This window comes from Gossypium hirsutum, chromosome D12, assembly GCF_007990345.1.
Source record: "Gossypium hirsutum isolate 1008001.06 chromosome D12, Gossypium_hirsutum_v2.1, whole genome shotgun sequence".
NCBI classification, from domain to species: domain Eukaryota; kingdom Viridiplantae; phylum Streptophyta; class Magnoliopsida; order Malvales; family Malvaceae; genus Gossypium; species Gossypium hirsutum.
This window is the reverse complement of record NC_053448.1, coordinates 59,880,411-59,902,145: the sequence shown is the minus strand read 5'-3', so window position 1 is coordinate 59,902,145 and position 21,735 is coordinate 59,880,411. Positions and strand designations below refer to the sequence as shown.

Here is a 21,735-nt window from a genome sequence, read left to right as displayed (position 1 = left end):
GAATGCTTCTTCGATCTGCTCCTCCAGCCCGTTGCAAAAGTCATTTCAAACAACTGGAATTCCTCATATGCATCAGCAGCCACCAATGCAACCACAGGCACGACTTTCATCAGCACCGAATTTCCATCATCAGCATGCCCCACAAATGGGTCCTAGTGTTGGTTTCCAACACCCTGGTGCTCAGCATCTTTCACAGCCGATGTTCCATGTAAGTAAAAAGTTACAATTTGGAAGTCAGTCTTGGGTGTCTCCTTCATAACATATTCTGCAATAATTTCTCTTATTTTTTGAATTACTCAGTCAGGTAATAGACCTCCTAGCCTTGGACCTTCGTTTCCACAAGGGCAGCCACCGCGTGCAAATCAGCTGCCAGCTCAATTAACGTATCAAAATCAGGTATGTGCAAATTTTAGTTGTTTGATGTGTATTGGTTTTATCACTTAGTGGACCATTCTAATTGGGTTGATTATTAAAAAAAATGAGCTCATGTTTTTTATCACGCTACTGGTCTAAGTGGCAGGCTGTAAACATTCCATAGTTTACCTTGTGTGTGTACTAGATTATTTTTTGTCTCTCTGAAAAAGTCTGACAAATGTCTGCCTTGTTATTCACACCACTGCTAACAGATTGTTGAACTGATTGGCTTCGGGCTTCATTAAAATTGTGAAAATCTGTTTTTGAGTCCCTTTTCCTTGATAATTCTTGTACATGTAGATGAAAACACGATTGCAAGTTAGAAGTGCACACAATTGTGATTGCAATAGCAGTTAGGTGGAATTTATGTACTTCAAGGTGGAGAAATGTCTGATTACATGTGGTATCTCTTCCACTGCACGCATGTCAATAAGGGGAAATATATTTGTAGCTACCATTGAGCAGTGTTTGCTGTCTTTGAATAATTAAATTCGTTCAGCTAGCTATGTAAGTTAGAGTTCTGGCTCAGGCTAGAGTAATTATAATCCATTGAATGAGGTGAAGAAAGGTTATGAGTTTGTAACTGGTATTGATTTAATAAAAGGTAAAGCTTTAATAACTGAATTAAATTATCCTTAACATGCAAGATGGGATCATTGTTTTCAAGTTTGCTCTTTAGTTGCTTTTACATTTGTGTGCAAGTAGTTAAATTATTTTCTTTTTTTTTTAGTTATTGTTTTTGTTACATTATCCCACCAAATGCAAAAAGAAATAAGAAAAGTGTTTTGGATACCAATTAAAAAAGGTACTTCTGAAAGAATAAAGGTTTATAATAACATTATAAGGAAGCATGATTTTAGTTTTGCATGGGGCTAAAAGATATGGATTAATGTTAAATTTAAAGTTACTTATATTTAATCAAATATGGTTTGTTTTTTACTATAAGTCATTTTTAATCAAATATGGTTTGTTTTTTACTATTCAACTTTATTTATGTAGTAGTTTTTGAGTAATCAAAGAGCAAATAATGAGATCTTAATGAGGAAAGTTACATATTAACTGGAGTTTTAATCTCCTGCACTTGATTTTCAATTTTTAGTTGAAACTAAAGTTCCATCTCTAATGTAATAGTATCCTGTGGGAAATGTCTATGGCTTAATAGACTCTGCCAATTGACAACATCTTTTGTATGTGTTATGGTTATTCTTTCAGGCAGGAGCCTTGCATTTAGGATCCGAGTTTGGCAACCAAGTAGGGGGTTCGATGCAGGTAGATAGAGGATCTTCGTGGACACATAGTCAACCAGATAATTCAGCACTAACTCAGTTGCAAGGACCCTCACCATTGGTTTCCAGTCAGATGGTTCCAGGAAATCAGCCCCCTCGTCCAACATCGGTGATTATCCAAACTTTGAGTTTCATACAAGCAAATAGAATTAGTCAGTAGTTTGAGTGGTTCCATTAACAGTTTCCATTGGCTCTTTATAGTTGACTCCTGAGATGGAGAAGGCGTTACTTCAGCAGGTGATGAGCCTCACTCCGGAACAGATTAATCTCTTGCCTACAGAGCAAAGGAATCAAGTGCTTCAGCTCCAGCAAATTCTGCGCCAATGACAAGACTCTACTTCAGCTATGTTTGCATGCCATATACTGATAAAAAAGGACAAATCTCAGCTGACTAAAATTGATTGATTTGCTGCTTTAATACAGCTGCCAATTCAGCATTCATCTCCTTTGAGCCTGCCTTGTTTATATATTTGTAGGTTGATAGCTTCTGAAAGTTGAATTCTAGGGGCAGATTTGTAGGTTTATGTACTAACAACGAAAGGAGCTTGAGTGCATTGTGGGGGAAACTTGCTGCCGAGATACTGATGCAAAACTGGGATATTGCTCTTGAAGAACTTAATCGTTTGAAAGAAATAATCGATTCCAAGGTTTTGGTTATATCCCCATTGATTATTCGGTTTTTATTTTGACAATTTGCTTTCCGATTATTCGTTGACTCATTTATTGGTCTTTTTGCTGCAGAGCTTCTCATCACCTTTGAACCAAGTTCAGAGTAGAATATGGCTTATGCATTGGAGCCTCTTCATCTTTTTCAACCATGACAATGGAAGAACACAGATCATTGACCTATTTAATCAAGACAAGTATGTCACTTTAACAACTAAACTTAAGGTTTCCATGTTTTGTTACTGATGTTGTTAGTTGCATCATTTGTGTGGTAGTCACATCTGTGCTTATTTGTTCTTTGTGCATTTTCCTGTCTTTTTATGCCATGACTTACTTCTGTTTCAAGATCCTGCTATGTTCACATGCTTCGGTTTTGATTGTGTTGGAATGGAACATGTTTAGAAACTTTGTGGATTTCTTTTATCATTTGCATGGTTTTTTTAATATGAAAAGTTAATGCACTGCCTGCCATGTAATTTGCAAAATGTTTGTTCAAAGATTTGAGGCTAAAGTAGGTGATATCTTCGCATTGACAAAGAAAGTATGTGTCCCATAAAGAACTGCAATCAAACCAAAAACAAAGAAAGTAGTGTTAAACCTCTAATGAACATGTCTAGAAGTGTGTATATGGTATATGCCTCATGTTTTGAAGTCTTTACTCTTTAGCATGTCTAAGAGAATGTGTATAGTATTTGCATGTTGAATTTTATATAAGCAAATTAAGTGATCAGTTTACTAATGCAGGGAAGAAGTAGATGAGTTGTGCCGAACATTGAAAGAGAAAGAGGACAGTTCATGTACTGCCTCAGATCAGTTTTCTTGTATCACAATATAATGAACTTTGCTAAACAAGTTATGCGTGCAATTTAGTTGGAGAGGTTTTTTGTTAGGTCATGTAAGACTTTTGTTGGTTAAACTATTAGAAATTCAAGAGCAAATTGGGTCCTCTAATATAAAAATGAGCAATTTAGTCCTTATATAATTCGTTTTGAAGCAAACAAGTAACTTTTGAATAGTTTTAATATTTTTCTTATCTAAATGCTCGTGGAAAAAATTGAAAATAAACATGTCTAAAAGTTTAATCATAAAAAATCCATCTTTCTACAGAAAATATAATAAAAAAAAGTTAAAATAAACGAAGAAAACAACATTGAAGACCAAAATTGCTGCAAGTCAAATCTAGAAACAAAAATGAAATTGAATACATAATTCATTGCTGGGAAACAGAATACATAATTGGGAATATGAAGAAAAACCCTAATTCATTATATTGTTAAGTAAATTTAACTTGGGTTGCTGATGGTAAAGTAACAATCATAAAATCATTATTCAAAGTCAAGTTCAAATATTTTAATATTTGATAGAAGAAATTGATGAAGTTTGTTGATACAATCATAAGAATATTTAATTTTATTAAATTATATATTTTTGTTAAATTATATTTAATAATAATAATTTTATAGTATTATATATTATGATTTTAGTAAATTCATATAAGAATATTTAATACTAAGAATTTTATTAAATTATATATTTTTGTTAAATTATATTTAATAATAATTATTTTAAATTATATTTTATAATATTATATATTATAATTTTAATAAATTCATATATTTTATCAAATTATATATTATAAAAAATATATTTAATAATAATTATGTTAAAATATGATTAAATTATTTATTATTTATATTAATAATCTTATTAAAATTTAATAACAATAACAATAATCAGTTACCTAAACAAATTTATGCTAAGTGTATTCTAGTCATTTTAGTTTTTTCCATTATGCTATTACACCTCTATTCCATTCAACCAAACACAAGATTACTATTACGCCTCTATTCCATTACATTCAACCAAACAGTTGATTTCCTATTACACCTCTAATCCAATACACCTCTATTCCATTACACCTCTAATCCAATACACCTCTAATCCAATACAGCGAACCAAACGTGCCCATAGTTTTAACTAATTCATTTTATATATATACCAAAATACGTAAAGTAGTTAAAAATAGATAGAAGTCCAAGAGTTTACATTTTAGTTCTTAACACATGGAAGCATAACTGACTGTCTATGTACATGCCATTTTAAGTCAAAATATGGTACCTACTTCCGAAGCTCTTGAGGATGTGATGAGATGAGAGATCTTCTATCCTGACTTTATCTCTTCGAGTCAAATTGTACCTACGCGTTAAAATTAAACGCGTTAAGCCGGTGAAGGCTTAGTAAGCACTACAAGAATAAATAGATAAATAAATTTTAAATAAAATATTTCAAATTCATTCTGTTAATACGTATTTCCGTACATATAAACTTTATAAGACTTACCTTAACACATTAATGATTCACTTTTGTCCACAGCTTATAATCTTAGCCCAAAGTAGATTTTACAGAACACCCCGGATATACGGAACAAATACAGAGAGCACAAATGTGCTGAACAGAGAGCACTGACGTGCTAAATATCAGAGAGCACCAACGTGCTAATAATCAGAGAGCGCGCTAAAGTTCCTTAATAAGTTCCTTAATGGCATGCCACTAATATCCTGGTAGTTCTAAATTCCATCTACTTGGGCATTAAAACTGAATCTCATTCATTTAAATACTTTATACAATTATTTCAAAAAGGACTTATCATTTCTTCATCATTACAATTTACTACTTATTCCACAATACACATATATCGCACGTTTTCACGCACATATATTTTTCTGTCACAACCTTTACTTAATGTTCAATCAATATACCACCATATACTTTCCATCTATAATTTTCTTTACAAATTTCATGGTTCCATAATATTTTATTTTACTTTATTTTTATTTTATTTTTTAAATAAATATATACTATAATGTAGGCATTTAAATAAAATAGTTAAAAAAATAATAATAATCTTGTAGTACTTACAACAAAAAGGTTGAGATGATGTTTTCCTTCACTCCTTAGCCTTCTCTTTTCCTTTTTCTTCAATTAGATCCTTTCCTTTCTTTTCTTTCTCTTCAATTTCATATAAAACACATAACACATACATATATTAGAAAAACAATCAAATAAATTTCCTATATTATTTAAGAAAAATAAACATATATGATATAATAATTTCATAATTTCTTAACTTAGCTAATATTTCAATTTAATTCATAACTAAAATTATTTCTATTTCTATCACAATCTGTACCTTATTTTTACTTAAATTCTACTTACAACTTGACTTAACTCTCAAATTTTCACTAATAAACCTTAATTTCAAATTTCTTACAATTTTACATTAAACTTATAACTTATTTCTCAATTTAATCTTTTTCCCAATCCTAGTTTGGATTTCCATCAATTCAATCACTAATTCATCCACTAATTCAATATAAGCTACAAAAAAATTCTACTAACTTTCAAAATTTCAACATATACTTACTAGTATTTTGATGTAGAATCATAAAAACTCAAAAATTTAAAGAAAATGACTTAATTTGACTTACCAATTTGATATTGAACCTTAAAAACTCTAATTTTCTTCTTTACTTTTTCTTTCTTTCTTTCTCCCATGTTTCTCCCCTGTTTCGTTTCAATTTGTATTCTGTTTCTTTCTTTTCATTTCTTTTCTTTTGCTTTATATATATAATAATATAATATAATATTATAATAATATAATATAATATTATAATAATATAATATAACAACTCACTTATTAATTGAATAGCATAATATATAATATATATAAAAAAAATCTCAATATTTCTTTTGTTATGCCGCCTCAAATTAGAAAAAAAAACATAATTGCCTATTTAGTCCTTTTAGCTTTCTTTAATTTATAATTAAACTTTCACACTTATTTCAATCTAATCCCTTTTTCCTAATTACTTCTAATTACATCAAATTCTCCTAGTCAAAACCTAATTAGACACACAACTAACTTCGTAAATATTTATAATAAATATTTACGAATCTGATTTACCGGAACAAAGTCCCGGAAATGCATTTTTTTAATCTATTTAAATAAATTTTACCATATAATCAATAAAATTTTATTATCAAAATTTTCATGCAACCTTCCTATCATAATATAGACCATACCACAATATTAAAATAAATTTTCTTTTTAGCTCGGATTTGTGGTTACGAAACCACTATTCCAATTTACTGAAAATGGGTCATTACATTTATAGTAATTCGGAAGCTCGAAGTGGTTGGAAGCTGGTCGGAGCATCATCACACTATCCTTCGATTCATTTCGGTGTATAGGTTCAATCAGGCCATTGATGGCAAATATGTGTTTTGGTTATAAATAGCCATTGGAATGGTTTGAGTTGGACATACTTTTGTTAAATATATATATGTGGCTTCTTCTTGTTTGTTGTGTTTGATGTGGTAGTGTGATGGATAAGTTATATGCATATTGATGTATGAGATGAGATAGTATGGTTGGTATAAGTAAGCAAATAGATGTTTTCATTAATATGGTAAATTTGAATGATGAGAAATGAGGATATATAACATATTTATAACTTGATTTTTGGTTAGTTTAAATGTTTTGGATTGACTTTTGAATGTGTTAAAATGTTAGTGTAGGTGGAAGACCAAATGGGTGAGAAATATGGCTTGGAAATGGCCTTATTTCGTCCACATGGGTAGAGACACGGGCGTGTGTCTTAGCCGTGTGTGACACACGGCCTAGCTGTGTTTTGACCATGTGTCCCCATGCATCTTAAAAAAAATTCAAAACAGAATGCTCAGAATTGATCACATGGCCTAGCACATGGGCGTGTGGCTTGGCCATGTGAACCCTGCACTTACACACGGGCGTGTGACTTGGTCATGTGACCCAAGTCAGAGAGTTACATGGGCTGGGACACGACCGTGTGCCCTATTTCAAATGCCCACACGCCCTGGGACACGGGCATGTCACATGTCCGTGTGGCTCACACGGTCTGACCACACTGGCGTGTGTCCCTTGTAACTAGAAAAAAATTTTAAAATTTCACGAAAAATTCTGAGTACCTGGTTTAGTTCCGACTTGTTTCTAATGTATGTTTTGGGCCTCGTAGGCTCATATAAGGGACTTTATGAATACTAACTGGCATGAATGTTAAATAATATGAAATGTTTGTATTTAATCTGTGTATTTTGGTAATGCCCCATAACCCTGTTTCGGCAACGGATACGAGTTAAGGGTGTTACAATTCTATATATTTACTAACAAGCGTTTGGTGTAATAGTAAATTAAATTATATTTTTGAACTTTATAAATGACATTATTGAGAATAAGAGTCATGAATTTTGAAATAATTAAGATCTTTAAAAAGGAAATAAATATTTTTTAAAGTGATAGTGCATGGAAATTTTCAAATTAACTTTTTTTTTAGTTTTAATTAAATTCAAATCCAATCAACTAAATTCATGATATAACAACAAAAATATATAAATAGATTTATATAATATTAGTACAAATAATTGGTTGAAGAAGGATAATTTTGATAGTGTGGGAATTCGTCCACTATCAATTTAACCGTTACTTCAAATAGAATATAAAAATTGAAGGATTTAATGCCTCCCCCATCTAAATGAGTGCTGTCCTGACTGCCATTCCCGGGAGTTGAGCGAAGCATGTGACAATAATTGTGACTCAACTCATCAACTCTAAGTACATTTAAGGACACCGCCAAAACAAATATCAAGTGGGGACTTTAGATTTGAGACTAGACCTCACCCAACTGCACCACCCACAGCCTTTAATCACAAACCATGGCCCCCCTTCCTCTTCTTCTTAAAAACAAGCGAACAAAATTACTCGTGGAAATTACCAACTTTTTTTTAACTTACATAAAATCTCCAACGTCAATTATGAGTTTACTCTTTCATGCATGGCCAAACAAAATACCCCCAATCAAAAAAAAAAAAAATTCATTAGTTTGTCCTTTCCTTTTACACTTGTATTTTCAGACAAGAAACGATTCGGGAAACTAGACAAGAAAATCCAAGTTTGACCAGTCCACCATGGAAATGAAGCCAACTCATTCAAAGAGGGGATTCCCTTTGTTCAAGTTGGTACTTCAAAGGGTGGTTTTTTTGGTGGTCTTCGAGGAATTTTTATACATTAAAAAAAACAAACAAAAAACACTTGATCTTTTCTAATGAACCACTGGTCTTTTTTGCTGCTGATAAACACGTGAAGCCAATGAGATTTGGTCAGTTCGGTTTTTGAAACCCAAATAATATACACACACTCTCTCCCATCAATCGAAAAGGGTTTAACAATTTTCAAAGTGACTTTGGATTCTTATGTAACAAAAACAACATTAAAACACTCCAGTCTCTCCTTTCTCATGTCATCTTCTATCATATAATATGATAGTATTTTACAGTGTTATTTGTGACAAAAGTGTCTGACACTTTCCCCCCCACCCTCATCAGTTCTTTTTTTTTTCCCTCCCAATGCCACTAGAAAACACCTACCGCTTAGCAGATATATTGGAGGTCGTACCACCTTGTTAGATTCTGCAACAAATGAATATCATCTTCTCTTCTTTTTCTCTCTCTTGCTTTCTCCTTTACTTAATATATTCATGATTTGTGAAGGAATCGATTGGGACAAATACCCATCTTCTTAATTATCTATCCCCTTTCATTTTCTCCTTCTTCTTGGACCTGACCATGGGAAAGAACACTGCTACCTCTTGGTTGTCAATGGTGAAAAAGGCCTTTAGGTCTCCAGGTAAAGATTATGAGAAAAAGAGTAGCAGGAGAGAAGAATGTGGGCATCAGGAAGAGGATGAAAAGGTAGTATATAGTAATTAACAACTTCATCATTCTCTTGCATTTATTTTTTGTAGTATAATTTATTTAATTAAGTTGGTGGTGGGTGCATGGCTTTTTTTGGGGTTGTGCAGAAGAGGGAGAAAAGAAGATGGCTGTTTAGAAGGGGTAGTAGTAATATCAATCATGTCCAACAGTGTGAAGCAAAGATACCAACACCAACGACATCGACAAGTACTGCTACACCACCTGCGAACAATGCAGCAGAAACAGCATTGGATTTTGCAGAACAACGGCACGCAATTGCCGTTGCAGCAGCTGAAGCTGCTGTGGCAACAGCACAAGCGGCTGTTGAGATCGTTAGGCTTAGTTCTAGACCTTCCAATTATGCCAATGTTCGAGAACACTATCACTATGCTGCTATTGTCATTCAAACAGCTTTCAGAGGTTACCTAGTAAGTGAAGTTAATCATTAAACTAGTCATTATCTGCTACAAACTGTCGGGTCTCAATCTAACAACTTTTTTGTGATTGTTAAGGCAAGGAGAGCATTGCGTGCACTGAAAGGGTTAGTGAAGCTTCAAGCATTAGTGAGAGGACACAATGTCAGAAGGCAAGCAAAGTTGGCACTAAAATGCATGCAATCTTTGGTTAGAGTACAAGACCGAGTGCTAGATCAACAACGTGCAAGGCTTTCACATGAAGGGTACAGAAGAAAGTCTATGTTTGATGAAACCAATGCATTGTGGGAGACTAGATATCTTCAAGATATTCGTAGGAGGAAGGCCATGGTAAGTAGCTGTAAGTAAGTCTTAATCAACTTTTTTTTTCTCTTTTTTATTTATTGTTGTATGGTTTTATTTTATGCTCAGTCCCGAGACATGAGCTGTACAACAGATGAATGGAACGACAGACCACAAACTAGTGAAGAGATCGAAGCATTGTTGCTAACCAAGAAGGAAGCTGCATTGAAACGTGAAAAGGCACTTGCTTATGCTTTCTCTAACCAGGTTCTTTTTTAATTATTATTACTATTTCATGTTGGTACCAGTGCATGTTTAATTATGAACTAATAATTTTAAACACATGTTGAAGATATGGAGATCTAGAAGAAACCCATCAGCTGAAGATGAAAAGGAGGTTGAAGAAAGAACAAAATGGCTTGACCGGTGGATGGCTACAAAGCAATGGGATAACAACAACCGGGTATCAACTGATAAAAGAGACTCCATAAAAACAGTGGAAATAGATAGTTACAAGCTACAATCCTACTCTTCACCAACAATCAGAAGACGTCATAGTTTGTCTCTGAACCAATTCCCACCCACACCTTCCCCTTGCAAGACAAAGCCTTCGCAAGTACGTTCAGCTAGCCCTCGGTGCTTGAAAGAAGAGAAATACTACACCTCTGCAGCAAACACACCTAGCTTAGCTTCCACGTATTGCACCACAAACGGAATGTCTCGGTATGTAAATGGAGCTGCCACGACGGTGCCAAATTATATGGCAGCCACAGAGTCTGCGAAGGCTAAGGCAAGATCCCAGAGTACACCGAGACAAAGACCATCGACACCAGAGAGAGAACGAGGTGGATCGTTAGTGAAGAAGAGACTATCGTATCCAGCACCTGAAAATCATGTTGTTGGCATTGGGTGTAGTAGCCTTAGCCAGAATTTGAGAAGCCCTAGTTTCAAGAGTGCATTTGAGGGTCATTATGGGATGGAGAAAGAATCACTTTACTCATCTTATTATACTGAAAGTTTTGGGGGTGAAATTTCTCCATGTTCCACTACTGATCTAAGGTGGTTGAGATGAAGGAGATTATTCATGTATGGTTTTCATTCTTAGCACATTATTTTTATCTGAAAATGCATCATTTGGGCTTAGAAAGGTGGTATGTTTTGTATGGAATTTAACAAAATTTATGATCTCAGACTCTGAGATGAGATTTGGCCCAATAGTTGTATGCCTTCGTTTTCTGTTCCCAACACCTAATCATATAAGCCCAAATGCAAAAAACAGGGTTTTTGTGGATAAAAACTTTCCATCCTCTTCATGAAAAGGTTTACCTTTGTTCCCTTTTTAAGGTTGGACAATTTTTTAATGAATTAAATGATGATAAATCATTAAAAACTAAGTCATAATTTTTTTAAAATGTTTAATATTGTATCATTATCAGATTCTGCATTAAATTTTTAGTTTTTTTTGTTAAACAATTCCCAACACAATAATCACATTAAATTATTTAAAAATAGCGGATTCTCTACAAACAGTTTCAAACCCTCATTTCTATCGAAAGTTAACTTTGCAATGCGATTAGTTTTTGTGTTCTATTCCTTAGAAACATATAAAAGTTCCATTGCACCATTCTCACCAAAATCTACAGAATATGTCTAATAATTGTTGAAAAATAAGGCCTTGAGAACACTTCTTTAATAGACCGAATAACCTCTAAACTATCTGACCGAATTAATATTTTCTCTCATTTCTTGTTATGGATAAAAATCAAGCCGTCTAGGATACCTCATGTAGCTTCCCAACCTCCTATTAAAACCAAGAATCCACTAACCATGGCTATCATTTACCAAATTTTTAGTTTTTTTTAAGAGAGAGATGGAAGAGATTCTTCATATTTAAATTTGAGATTTGATGTCAACAAATGCAACTTAATATTATTAATAGTTTTTTTTTTCAAAACGAGGGAGAAGGTTTAAGTGCGTTCGTATCAACATTAAATTGGAGAAAAAATGTGTTTAAGTATATTCGTAACTACATCCTCCTATTTATTGCAATAGTAACAATTGCAATTAAGTTAAGACTTTATCAACTTGAAATTTATCCCCTTCACTTCTATGAAAATAAAGAAGTTAACGCCTTTAATTTATCAAAATTCGGATTTTAAACTTTATAGATACTTTAATTGAATGATACTATTAAATATGAAATTCGATAGTTTAACAATAAATATGATGTAATTACCAACTAGATCGATTTCACATAAAATACAAAAATCAAATTATTTGGTTAAATAAAGAGATGGAATTTAGATTTAGAAATTTTATATATAAACAATTACATTACATTGATGAATGGTAGGAAAAAGGAATGGTTATTAACAGGAGTACAATCCTAGTATTAACACCAATTAGCCAACTTGATTTATGACTTGATTGATGAAAAGTTTATCTTTTTCTTCTTCTTAAGGAAAAGGTTAAAGTGAAGCAAATTTTCATTCTGACACCCATGACATAGGAAAAACATTTATGGATGATAATTAATGGAAATAGTACTCTACTTACTAAATGTGATACCAAAAAGAAAAAGAAACAAAGGGTATTCACCCATTCCAGAAAGCTTAGGCCTTTGGGCTTAGCTCCAAAAACCCAAATGGAAAACCCATCATTTTAACACTAACATTCAAAGAAAGAAAACCCTTTCGTCCAATATAGCAATAAAGGTTTTTTTTTTTTATCCACAAGGTTGAAGAAAATTTTAGCTACCAACCAGCCGCCGTCCACCATGTCTCATGTGCTCTTGCTACAGCTACTTGTACTTGTGGTTTGACTAGTTGCGATGCCAAGGCACAATGCTTCAGCCAGTGGTCCACCAGGCGATGAACCCATCCATGACAAGGTACCACGCATCTCGTGATGACTGTTCTCGTCGTCTTCTTCTTGATTGTTTTCGTTCCCACCACCCGACATTGATAATGTAAGTGATGACAGTGGTAGCTTCTCGTTTGAAGAAACAGGGCGTTTGCAGCTCCCAATTCCTTCCATTTCAACCACTTCTCTTTCTGCTATTGACCATGCATCGATGAAGGCTCTTGTTTCTTGTGAATGTGTTTGGTTTAGGTTCAAGGAGCCTTCCAAAGAGGCTAAACTGGGGGTGAATTGCTCGTTTAGATGATGCTGAGCTTGTAAACTGACCCCATAATTCGTCCGCTGCCACTCGGGGTTAGAAGCAAAAGGAACGGTGGTTTCCCCTTTCATGAACCATTCCAAGCACCTTCACGGGCCAAAACATTATAAGACAACACAATCCACATCATGCATTTATTAAATGTTCAGAGCTTACCTGGATTGATCAAATGAAGATGTGAAGAAATGAGGGTCGTGGTGGTTTGTAAAATGTGGGTTTTGATGAGGTTGGTTGGTGGTGCCATCAGATGCCATGTTGTGAAGTGTTTGTGATTTGTGATCATTGTTGTTGATGTTGATATTGGAGTGGTTTGGCAATTCCACAGGCTTTCTTGAACGGGGACGGCACTTATGAGAGTGACGCTCACAGTATTTTTGGTCAGGCGCCACGTCTCTCGAGCACCTCCATTTCTTCCCATCTGTTCTTCTGCACCTCCATGGCTCCGGATCCGAGCTATTGCTCGAAAACCCCAATTCCAAAGAACCCTTTATCGCTACTATATCAACAAAAATATATGATTAATGCAAAGAAAAAGCTAAACAAAGAAGAAGAAGAAAAAAAAGATTTACCATTTGAAGGGTTTTGGTGAGGGGGATAAGGAGTTCAGCAGGGACAGGGACAGAAGCCATCATGTACTTGTAAATCATGGTCTGTCTTTCCAGCTCTTGCCACTGAGCTGCTGTGAAAGGAACTCTAGCATTCACAGGCGCTGCTGCCATTTCTCCTACTTTCATTAAATTTTGAACACCATGCATTAAGTTATACTCTTTTTAATTACTTCATAAAACAGAATTAGAAGAACAAAAAAATGGACGAAGAAAGAACAAAGAAGAGTTTTTTTTTTACCAGAGGAATGGTGGGGAAAAGGAGGGTCAGCGGAAAAAGAGTGATGGTGCAGAGACTTTAACACAACTGCAGCAGCAGAAGAAGAAACAGAAGCAGAAGCAGCACCGACAACATCGTATATATCGCCCCTGGATGGTTCCTGATTGCTTGTGTTACAAACAAGGGGCCCACCACCACTAGCTCCTCCATCAAACCCTTCAACATAACAAGAAGAAGATGATGATGATGAAAGGTGATTATGATTGTGAGGAGGAAGCATTGCCATGAAACTCTTATTTGGACAAGACTCCTCAACTTGTTGCATCATCATCAAACCTAACCCAACATCACATCCCTCATCTGTTCTTCCCAACCCTTTCTCTGTACCTACAAAAGCATTATTTCTGGTATCCATGTCTTCAAAATGTCACCTTTCCCATCTAAAAAGAAAAACAGAACAAGACAAGACAAACCTTAAACTCCCCCCTAACCTACTACTTTCACTCTTTTTAACAAGCCAAGAAAAAAAAGTTACAGGAAACTGCAAATCAGTCCCCTTTGTTCTTTCTTCGCTTCACGCATCTCAAGCCAAAAACCAGTTGTGTTTGTTGCTAATATATAAAAGAAAAGTTGACAGATATTATGGTGTAGCGGTGCCGCTATTTTCAGCCATGCGTTTTGCTTTGCTTCCTTAGCATCCAACATTCGCACCCCTTATGGAATACAGACAAAACCCACTTCACTCCACTCTCCCCCACTCTTGACACAGACACATCCCCCAAACGTTAACACAGTCTGAAAACCCGTAATAAGATTACAATAGTTTTAGTGTCTAATTTCTAAAATAATATTTCTCCATGTAGAAGTCAAAACAACCCTCCACTTCAAATAGTGATTTAGTTGACTGAGATGAACCGTCAAAGTTAACGGCGTGAGTGTGCATTGGGAGACGTGAAAGGAAGAGCTAGGGTCCAGTTGGGTTTCGTGTGAGCGTGTGGGGGGACCAAACCCCTTCATTGATGTGATGCCGTAACTAATTTGTGCTATCCACTTATAAATATTCATAATCTTTTTTAGAAACCAATGCATTCAATTTGGACCAAGAGTTTTGCTTGGTTTACTCTTCTCTTTATACCCATAATTTTTATTACCATCCTATTTATGTTCTTCTTGCAATTATTGACATTGTTTTCTTTTAGAAACAGATAATGTTAATGTCATTTACATTACATCCAGATTGAGATAAGTTTTTTAAACTGCCCTCTTCAACCACTTCATTTTTTTGTTTCACATCAACCTAACCAAGTCTTACTATATTTTTCATGTTTGATGGTAATTTCATTCAAATTTGTTACTATTCCACCCTACCGATATTTATATTTGCGAGTTGAATGCATAGTTTCACACAAACCAAGGTGTGTGCTAATTTTTTTATTTTTTATTTTTGTAAAAAATCAGTGCCTTAATAGATTTTAACCTCATGTGATAAATGAGTGTTGGATGACCGAGGAAAGGGTCAATGCCTCCTCCTTTTCATCAATCTCTTTTGTCTCAATTGTTTGTCTCTTTTGTGGATTTTTAGAAAAGATGTCCAGATTTTATTATGGATAATACCAGTTGCTTCTCCTGGGTTTGTTTGATGTTACGGGAACTACATGTTTTAGTACTTTAATGATCCTGATGAATCTTCACTAAAGCTTCCAACTTCAAATGTCAATGATTAAACAAATCTCCTTCCTTTTCATAAAAATTTACTTCCTATTTTTAAAAATATAAATTAAAGATATTTGACCATTCCGCCTTTTATCAATAACCCTTAGAATATTATAAAAATAATGGGGTTTAATATTTTTTAACCATTTTTCAAATATTAAATTTAGAACTCTAATTCGAATCCATATAGTAGTTACCCAAGCATATTTTCATTATTTATCAAATGTGTTTTTCAATTTAAACGTAGCCTTAGATATTGGGGAATCAAATTATAAATTTAATTTTAGATCAAAATGAATAAAATCTAAGCCTTAAATTTAATTTATTTCACTAAAATAAAGAGCATTTAATTTAATTTTTGAAAAAAAAATTGGAAGCAAATTCACAACAGGATTAAAAAATTTGAGTAATTGACATTTGTTTTTCTCTCAATATTTGTGTTTATTTCGTGGAAAAATTTATAGAACATGTAGCTCTAAAAAAGTTACTAAAAAGCATAGGACACTAAACACCCAAAGTTTTTAGAGGAAAAAAATATTGAATACCCAAATGGTTTAATCTTGATAACCCTAATCTCTTACATTTCATCCCATTGTGAATTGCTTCAATAAATTAAATTAAACCTAAATGTAAGAGATTAGCCCAATATTTTTCACTTTAAAACTTGTATTAAGCGGTGAAAAGAAAAAAACAAGAAGAAAGGTTGAGTGTTATACTCATTTTAATGAGGTAGATTAAATATTTCATTTTGAGTTATAAACATTTTATCTATTTTGGTAGTCATTTTAAAAATTCTCACTATAAATTTACTCCTCATTTATTTAATTATAAAATATAAATATAATTTTTATATTTAAATTAAGTTTTACAAATAATTTATATTAATAACTTAAAAAATATCATTTATTATAACATCAATAAAGAGTTACCATAAATTATTATTATATTTTTACTATAGGTTAAATTGAATATTTTTTAAAAAACCAAAATAATAATATGTCATCATGGTAATAATAAAGTACACGTGAAAATAATGACATTTTACATTCGAGTCAATTAAAATTATAATTTAAGCAATATTAGTGAATTTGAATATTCTACTTTACACTATCGTATTAAAATAGATATCTTATCTTCTAAAAAATATATATAATTTTTACAGTAAGGTTAAACACTTTAATAATTTCAAAAACACTGTTTAGATTTAATGGTAGGCCGATGCTTAAAATATAATATTTAATGAACAATGATAAAAGCCATCTAAATACCAAGATTCAAATCTTATTGTTGTCATTTTTTTCCGAATACTTTTTCGGTAATATATTTAATGAATAGTTAATAGTGGTACAATATTTGTTCAAAGAAAGTATCCTTATTTGGAAAATTTATGAAGATTACAATAGATTTGTTATGACTATAGTTGCTGAATTTTAAGATAAAATTTTGGTAAAAAAGAAAAGGGTGGGGGATTGGAGGATTACCAAAATTTGCTTCACTAATATTAGTATCTCAATAATAAAATGACTTTTTTTTTGAAAACCAATAAACTCCTTTCCATTAATATAATCTTATAAAAGGTCAAAAGTAATACCCATGATTTTTAACCACAATCACCTTGAATCTTTTTTCCATCTTTTAACCATAATGTTCACATGCTGTATATAAAAATAATGGCACACTCATAAAAGTAGGTGAATGGTGAAAATAATAATAGAAGTTAATTAACACTAGGTTGTAGTTGTTCATAATAAAGAAAAATAGATTAATGATTAAGAGTAATTATTTGATATATTATTGATGGGGTTTTTTAGATTTTATAAACTGATCGAGAGCGTCGCATATTTTGTATTAATTAGTTATAAATTCAAATTCTCTATTACAACACTAGTTACACCCTAAACCCGCTTGTAGAATTTAAAAAATTTTTAAGTGATATATGAGATATTTTTTCATTTTTTAAAGTGAATAGACATTTATATTTTTTTTTAATTTTAATATTTGGGAGAAGATTATCAATTCTCAATTAGGTTAGTATCACTAAAGAAGGTGAGGAAATTCGTCCCCTAAATTGAGAGAGAGAGACCTTAAAAGAATAGGAAAAATGGGAAACATGAGGATAAAGGAAATATGGGAGGTCAACAAAAAGATGGTGAGAGAGTAGAGATTTTGACGAAGGGGTCAGGGGAGAAGTTAGAGGGGGTAGGCCTCTCAAATTAAAAAATTTAATCTTTTGAGTATTTGTGAAGTTTTAAAATTAAATTGATAGTAAAATTGTATTTTATTCCCTCCTAAAATTTAAAATTAAATTCTGTACTCTCTCAAAACAAAAAGTTTATAGTTTAATCCTTTAAAATTTGTAATATTTTACATTAATACAATGATGAAATTATATTTTTAACTCTTTAAAATATTACAATTTAAATTTGACCGCTCTAAAAAAATTTATGATTTTGCCCCTGGAAGAGACGATAGTTGATTATCAGATAGCTAGGCAACCAATTGCAAAATAAAGGAAGGCCATAGGAAAAAACAAAAGGTTTGATAGGTGGTCATGTGCCACTTAGATCCCTAATAAGCCACTCTCACTCTGTTGAACCTATCATCTTAAGCACTTGGGCTCTTTATAAATTTAAGAGATAAAATCTCGATCGAGGGCAATACTAACCCATTAAGGGAAGATCATTTTACTCCATCAATGTATGAAGATTGATTTACCTAATTTTTAATAAAAAAATCAAAATGTAATTTAAAATGTACACTTTTAACGAGAATAAACTAGCAAGATAATTAACATGTAAACCGGGATGCACTAAACTAGTCTCTCGCTAGAATTTGATCCACGACATGATTTTTTTTTTCTTACCCAAATCTTCTTTACTTAAATTGGTTGATTTGGTTTTATCATTAAAAATATTTTTATATATTTTATATTAAATTTAAATAATAATTTTTTGCGAATGAATCTTAATTCAATTGTATTGTTGTTGTTACAATAAACGCTTAATATCTTCCTTTCTAAAAATTAAAAGATTGTAAGTAATTTAGACATTATAAAAAGAATTTAATTAATAAATAATATTCAAATTAGAAAATCTTTATCTAAAATCTGCCCGAGTTAAATAGAACTTGCAAGACCGGGCAGCACAAACAAGTATACTGTATGCTCATTTTATCTTCGGCTTTTATGTAAATTTTTTTTTTTTGAAAAATAAAGGGTAAATAAATAAAAAATCTTGACTTTGTCAATGTTTTAAAAGTCACAACTCGATTAAATTTGGAGTTGAACCAGATCGAATATTTAATTAGGATGTACAACTCTTGTTTTGTTTATCTACAAAACTCAAATCTATAATTTTATTCAAGAACATTGAAGTCCTTACTACTTGTTTTGATTTTGTTGATATTGGAAAAAAAATGTGTGAAGTTTGAGTGGTGGAGTCAAGGAGAAGGGAAGGAAGAGGTAAGAGGAGAGAATGAAGGGGGTGAGGTTGGAGGTTGGAATTTGAAGGATGAGTCGACATTTCTTGCTATGCATTGCCTTTCGATAAATCGTTGGGTCATTAGATTGATAATGTAAGACGGAGTCAAACCTGATTGCATGTGTAAGAGATTTATCTCTAAATTCAATGCTATAGATCAGAGATGTTGGTGATTACTTGAAGGCTCCCTAGACCTGCACAAGATTGCTATTTCTACGAACTGCAAAGTGACTTGTGAACTAGTTTTCACTTTATATCAAATACCAATTTTAATGCACATGTGATCACCTAAAGATTCATGAATTTTCCCTTCCCTAACCTAAGGTTTCTTTTTTCCAAGAAAATGGTTGATTACTTTCATCTTTGTCAAACATCTGCACATGTCTACCATATTTAACTTTTAAAAGAAATGAGGTTTTAGCTGTTTACCTTTATACAATGAATTCTGTGTAGTCTTTCCAACAATTTCTTTACTCAGATCTGTTCCAACCGACAAATTTTCCGGTTTCCAATTTCAAATCCTATAATATTAATGAACACAACAATTTCATATACATTCTGACACCATTACGGTAAATTACAAAAGCCAAATCATATATTTAATTTACCCCCATTTTTATAATCTTACAAGACCAAGATCTTTGAGGGTAATGGGTACTAAGTCACCCTGTTTTGAAAGAAAGAAAACAAGAAATTAACAAAATTTAATCCAGAAAAGAAACACCCAGAAGTGAAATTACTTGCAGAAAACTGATAATATATCTTCAACTCATGATAAGATTATTTGATCGAATGGGACTCTTCTGTTTAAGTAGAACCCTCAGCTGAGCCTTTTGACATTCAAGCTTTGAACCCCAATGTTTACTTTTTGATCCAATCGCTCGAACCACTCGTGGAAATTCAACGAACCCTTTGATCCCTCGTTTTATGTGAGGATTCTCTGCTTCTGGGGATGCTTTTCGTTGAATAGCCATGGATGAATCGTTACAGGTTGATGATGCTTTTTCACTGAAAACTAACCTCGAAAATTTCCCAGAAAGATTGGTTGTGAATGCTGCTGGTGGTTTATCTTCTTTATCAGCCGGCAATGCTCGTTTAGTTTCTTCCAATTCTAATAGCTTTTCTGCGAACAAAAACTTGGCTTCGGCCAGCTTCATTTGAACCCTTTCTTCCCTTAATACTTCAGCCATTCTTAACATCTTTCTTTCTTCCTCGAAATCCCTTCTCATTCGATCAATCTCTGCTTTATCTAATGAAATCTCTCTTGCAAGCTTATCACATACCCTCTCCAATGCTTCTCTTCCTCTTCTTTCTTCGGCAAGATCCTTAGCCAGTTTCTTGTTGAGGGACTCTGCCTTTTTACGTGCTTTAACTTCGTAATCTAGCTCAGCTTGTAAATCAATGATCTGGGCTCGAGCAATATCCAGTTCAGAATCCATGGTTGAAGAAGGACCAAACAAGGTAAGATCCCAAAAAGGGTCTACGATGGTTTGAGCCGAAACAGGTGAGCACACTTGATGATGATGTAGATGCTTGCTACTTTGCCATACTTGTTGACGATAATGATGGGAATTAAAAAAAGGGTTATCATATACTTTCCAGCTAGTGCTAGTGGAAGCTTCATTGCTTTGATTATTAGGGCTGCTGCTGCTGTTGATCATCATCATCATTATCATCTCCATATCTTCTTCCATTCTTAATAAAGCAAACTCTTTTTTTTTTTTTTTGCTTTTCTCTTTCTTTTATTATTGTTTGAGTGGGGGATTTTCCCTGTCAAGAAAGCAATGAGAGTAGGCCCATTTATTTATTCTGGAACTTAGCTTTGAAGATCATGTGGATTGAAAAAGTGAATGATGGATATATATATATCACATGCATCTCATCTTAATTAAAAAAAACTAGTCCTAAGGGGAGGTGGTGGTCTTCATTTGCCTTTATTATCTTACTTCCATCGGTCCACATCTCTTATCTGCCCTGTTTCCCTTTTTACCACTCTCATGGCATGCCAATACTAGTAGTGGGATCTGTAGTTAAATGGCCAAAGTTTCCAGCTTGTACGCTGACTTTTTATACACTGCGAACTGGTCAGAGAAATACCCTACAGATGTTTTGAAATGGGTACACCGTTCATAGTTTTATTCAAATCATGTCCGGTAATCATATCATAGATTAATAACTTAAAAACAATCAAACACCAATAATTCTAAGTGGAGAGGAAATTGGGAAATTAGGGTGTATTTGTAAAGAAATTTATAGTTTTAATATGAGGAGACCGTCCAGTGTAATAATGAACACATCTGGTCCACACAAAAACCACTAAATGTTCAACTCATTGTGAAAGAGTAAGGGCCCCTCTGGCTTGGAGTATGTACTCCTCTGGCACTCCACATGTTAGTGGGGGCATTTTGATCTATTCTTTGGAAATATAAGTAATTCCAATCGAACCTTAGACCTCATGTACCTCTGAATTAGTGTCGTAATTTACATATATTGATTTTGATAACTAAAGTACCGAGTACATATCCTAGAGCAATTGTTCAGCCACAACAGCCCCCAGATGCATATTTTATGATGCGATTAAAGTTCCTTCACAGCAGCATAAACTCTAACAGGGATTTAAAAACCTTTTCTTCAAAAATATGTTGTATTAGTCAAGCATTACAAATGGG

The 21,735-nt window shown here is 33.0% G+C and overlaps 5 protein-coding genes and 1 long non-coding RNA gene across 6 annotated transcripts; 3 read left to right on the top strand and 3 right to left on the bottom strand.

Moving 5' to 3' along the window:
• LOC107944743 (cleavage stimulating factor 64-like) lies at positions 1-2,213 on the top strand. Its single transcript, XM_016878577.2, has 4 exons — positions 1-208; positions 301-396; positions 1,627-1,809; positions 1,902-2,213. Exons 1-4 carry the CDS (start codon positions 68-70, stop codon positions 2,025-2,027), a joined length of 546 nt encoding a protein of 181 aa, XP_016734066.1. The 5' UTR covers positions 1-67; the 3' UTR covers positions 2,028-2,213.
• Positions 2,214-2,246: 33 nt separating this feature from the next.
• On the top strand, positions 2,247-3,343 carry LOC107947213 (eukaryotic translation initiation factor 3 subunit E-like). Its single transcript, XM_041107521.1, has 3 exons — positions 2,247-2,347; positions 2,442-2,563; positions 3,111-3,343. Exons 1-3 carry the CDS (start codon positions 2,285-2,287, stop codon positions 3,199-3,201), a joined length of 276 nt encoding a protein of 91 aa, XP_040963455.1. The 5' UTR covers positions 2,247-2,284; the 3' UTR covers positions 3,202-3,343.
• Positions 3,344-4,337: 994 nt separating this feature from the next.
• Positions 4,338-5,963, bottom strand: LOC107947677 (uncharacterized). Its single transcript, XR_001697215.2, has 3 exons — positions 5,855-5,963; positions 5,286-5,375; positions 4,338-4,562 (listed from the first exon to the last, which is right to left on the bottom strand). It is a non-coding gene; the product is annotated as an uncharacterized lncRNA (long non-coding RNA).
• Positions 5,964-8,755: 2,792 nt separating this feature from the next.
• Positions 8,756-11,086, top strand: LOC107947212 (protein IQ-DOMAIN 1). The gene is made up of 5 exons (XM_016881790.2): positions 8,756-9,152; positions 9,263-9,583; positions 9,668-9,919; positions 10,001-10,138; positions 10,224-11,086. Exons 1-5 carry the CDS (start codon positions 9,027-9,029, stop codon positions 10,941-10,943), a joined length of 1,557 nt encoding a protein of 518 aa, XP_016737279.1. The 5' UTR covers positions 8,756-9,026; the 3' UTR covers positions 10,944-11,086.
• A 1,316-nt stretch (positions 11,087-12,402) lies between these two features.
• On the bottom strand, positions 12,403-14,541 carry LOC107947211 (growth-regulating factor 8). The gene is made up of 4 exons (XM_041107520.1): positions 13,896-14,541; positions 13,591-13,776; positions 13,206-13,545; positions 12,403-13,136 (listed from the first exon to the last, which is right to left on the bottom strand). Exons 1-4 carry the CDS (start codon positions 14,287-14,289, stop codon positions 12,653-12,655), a joined length of 1,404 nt encoding a protein of 467 aa, XP_040963454.1. The 5' UTR covers positions 14,290-14,541; the 3' UTR covers positions 12,403-12,652.
• Positions 14,542-19,563: 5,022 nt separating this feature from the next.
• On the bottom strand, positions 19,564-20,895 carry LOC107947210 (protein BRANCHLESS TRICHOME). Its single transcript, XM_016881788.2, has one exon. It carries the CDS (start codon positions 20,758-20,760, stop codon positions 19,831-19,833), a length of 930 nt encoding a protein of 309 aa, XP_016737277.1. The 5' UTR covers positions 20,761-20,895; the 3' UTR covers positions 19,564-19,830.
• Between the last annotated feature and the right edge of the window lie 840 nt (positions 20,896-21,735).

Excerpts from the sequence above, each read along its gene's own strand:
- LOC107947213 (XM_041107521.1), top strand. The coding sequence starts at position 2,285 with ATGCAAAACTGGGATATTGCTCTTGAAGAACTTAATCGTTTGAAAGAA. Across the intron at positions 2,348-2,441 it reads AAGAAATAATCGATTCCAAG|AGCTTCTCATCACCTTTGAA; the intron begins GTTTTGGTTATA and ends TTTTTGCTGCAG. Across the intron at positions 2,564-3,110 it reads GACCTATTTAATCAAGACAA|GGAAGAAGTAGATGAGTTGT; the intron begins GTATGTCACTTT and ends TTACTAATGCAG.
- LOC107947211 (XM_041107520.1), bottom strand. The coding sequence starts at position 14,289 with ATGGATACCAGAAATAATGCTTTTGTAGGTACAGAGAAAGGGTTGGGA. Across the intron at positions 13,777-13,895 it reads TTTTCCCCACCATTCCTCTG|TAGGAGAAATGGCAGCAGCG; the intron begins GTAAAAAAAAAA and ends ATTTAATGAAAG. Across the intron at positions 13,137-13,205 it reads TCTTCATTTGATCAATCCAG|GTGCTTGGAATGGTTCATGA; the intron begins GTAAGCTCTGAA and ends TGGCCCGTGAAG.
- LOC107944743 (XM_016878577.2), top strand. The coding sequence starts at position 68 with ATGCATCAGCAGCCACCAATGCAACCACAGGCACGACTTTCATCAGCA. Across the intron at positions 209-300 it reads TTTCACAGCCGATGTTCCAT|TCAGGTAATAGACCTCCTAG; the intron begins GTAAGTAAAAAG and ends TGAATTACTCAG. Across the intron at positions 397-1,626 it reads AATTAACGTATCAAAATCAG|GCAGGAGCCTTGCATTTAGG; the intron begins GTATGTGCAAAT and ends TTATTCTTTCAG.
- LOC107947212 (XM_016881790.2), top strand. The coding sequence starts at position 9,027 with ATGGGAAAGAACACTGCTACCTCTTGGTTGTCAATGGTGAAAAAGGCC. Across the intron at positions 9,584-9,667 it reads CAGCTTTCAGAGGTTACCTA|GCAAGGAGAGCATTGCGTGC; the intron begins GTAAGTGAAGTT and ends GTGATTGTTAAG. Across the intron at positions 9,920-10,000 it reads TTCGTAGGAGGAAGGCCATG|TCCCGAGACATGAGCTGTAC; the intron begins GTAAGTAGCTGT and ends TTTTATGCTCAG.
- LOC107947210 (XM_016881788.2), bottom strand. The coding sequence starts at position 20,760 with ATGGAAGAAGATATGGAGATGATAATGATGATGATGATCAACAGCAGC.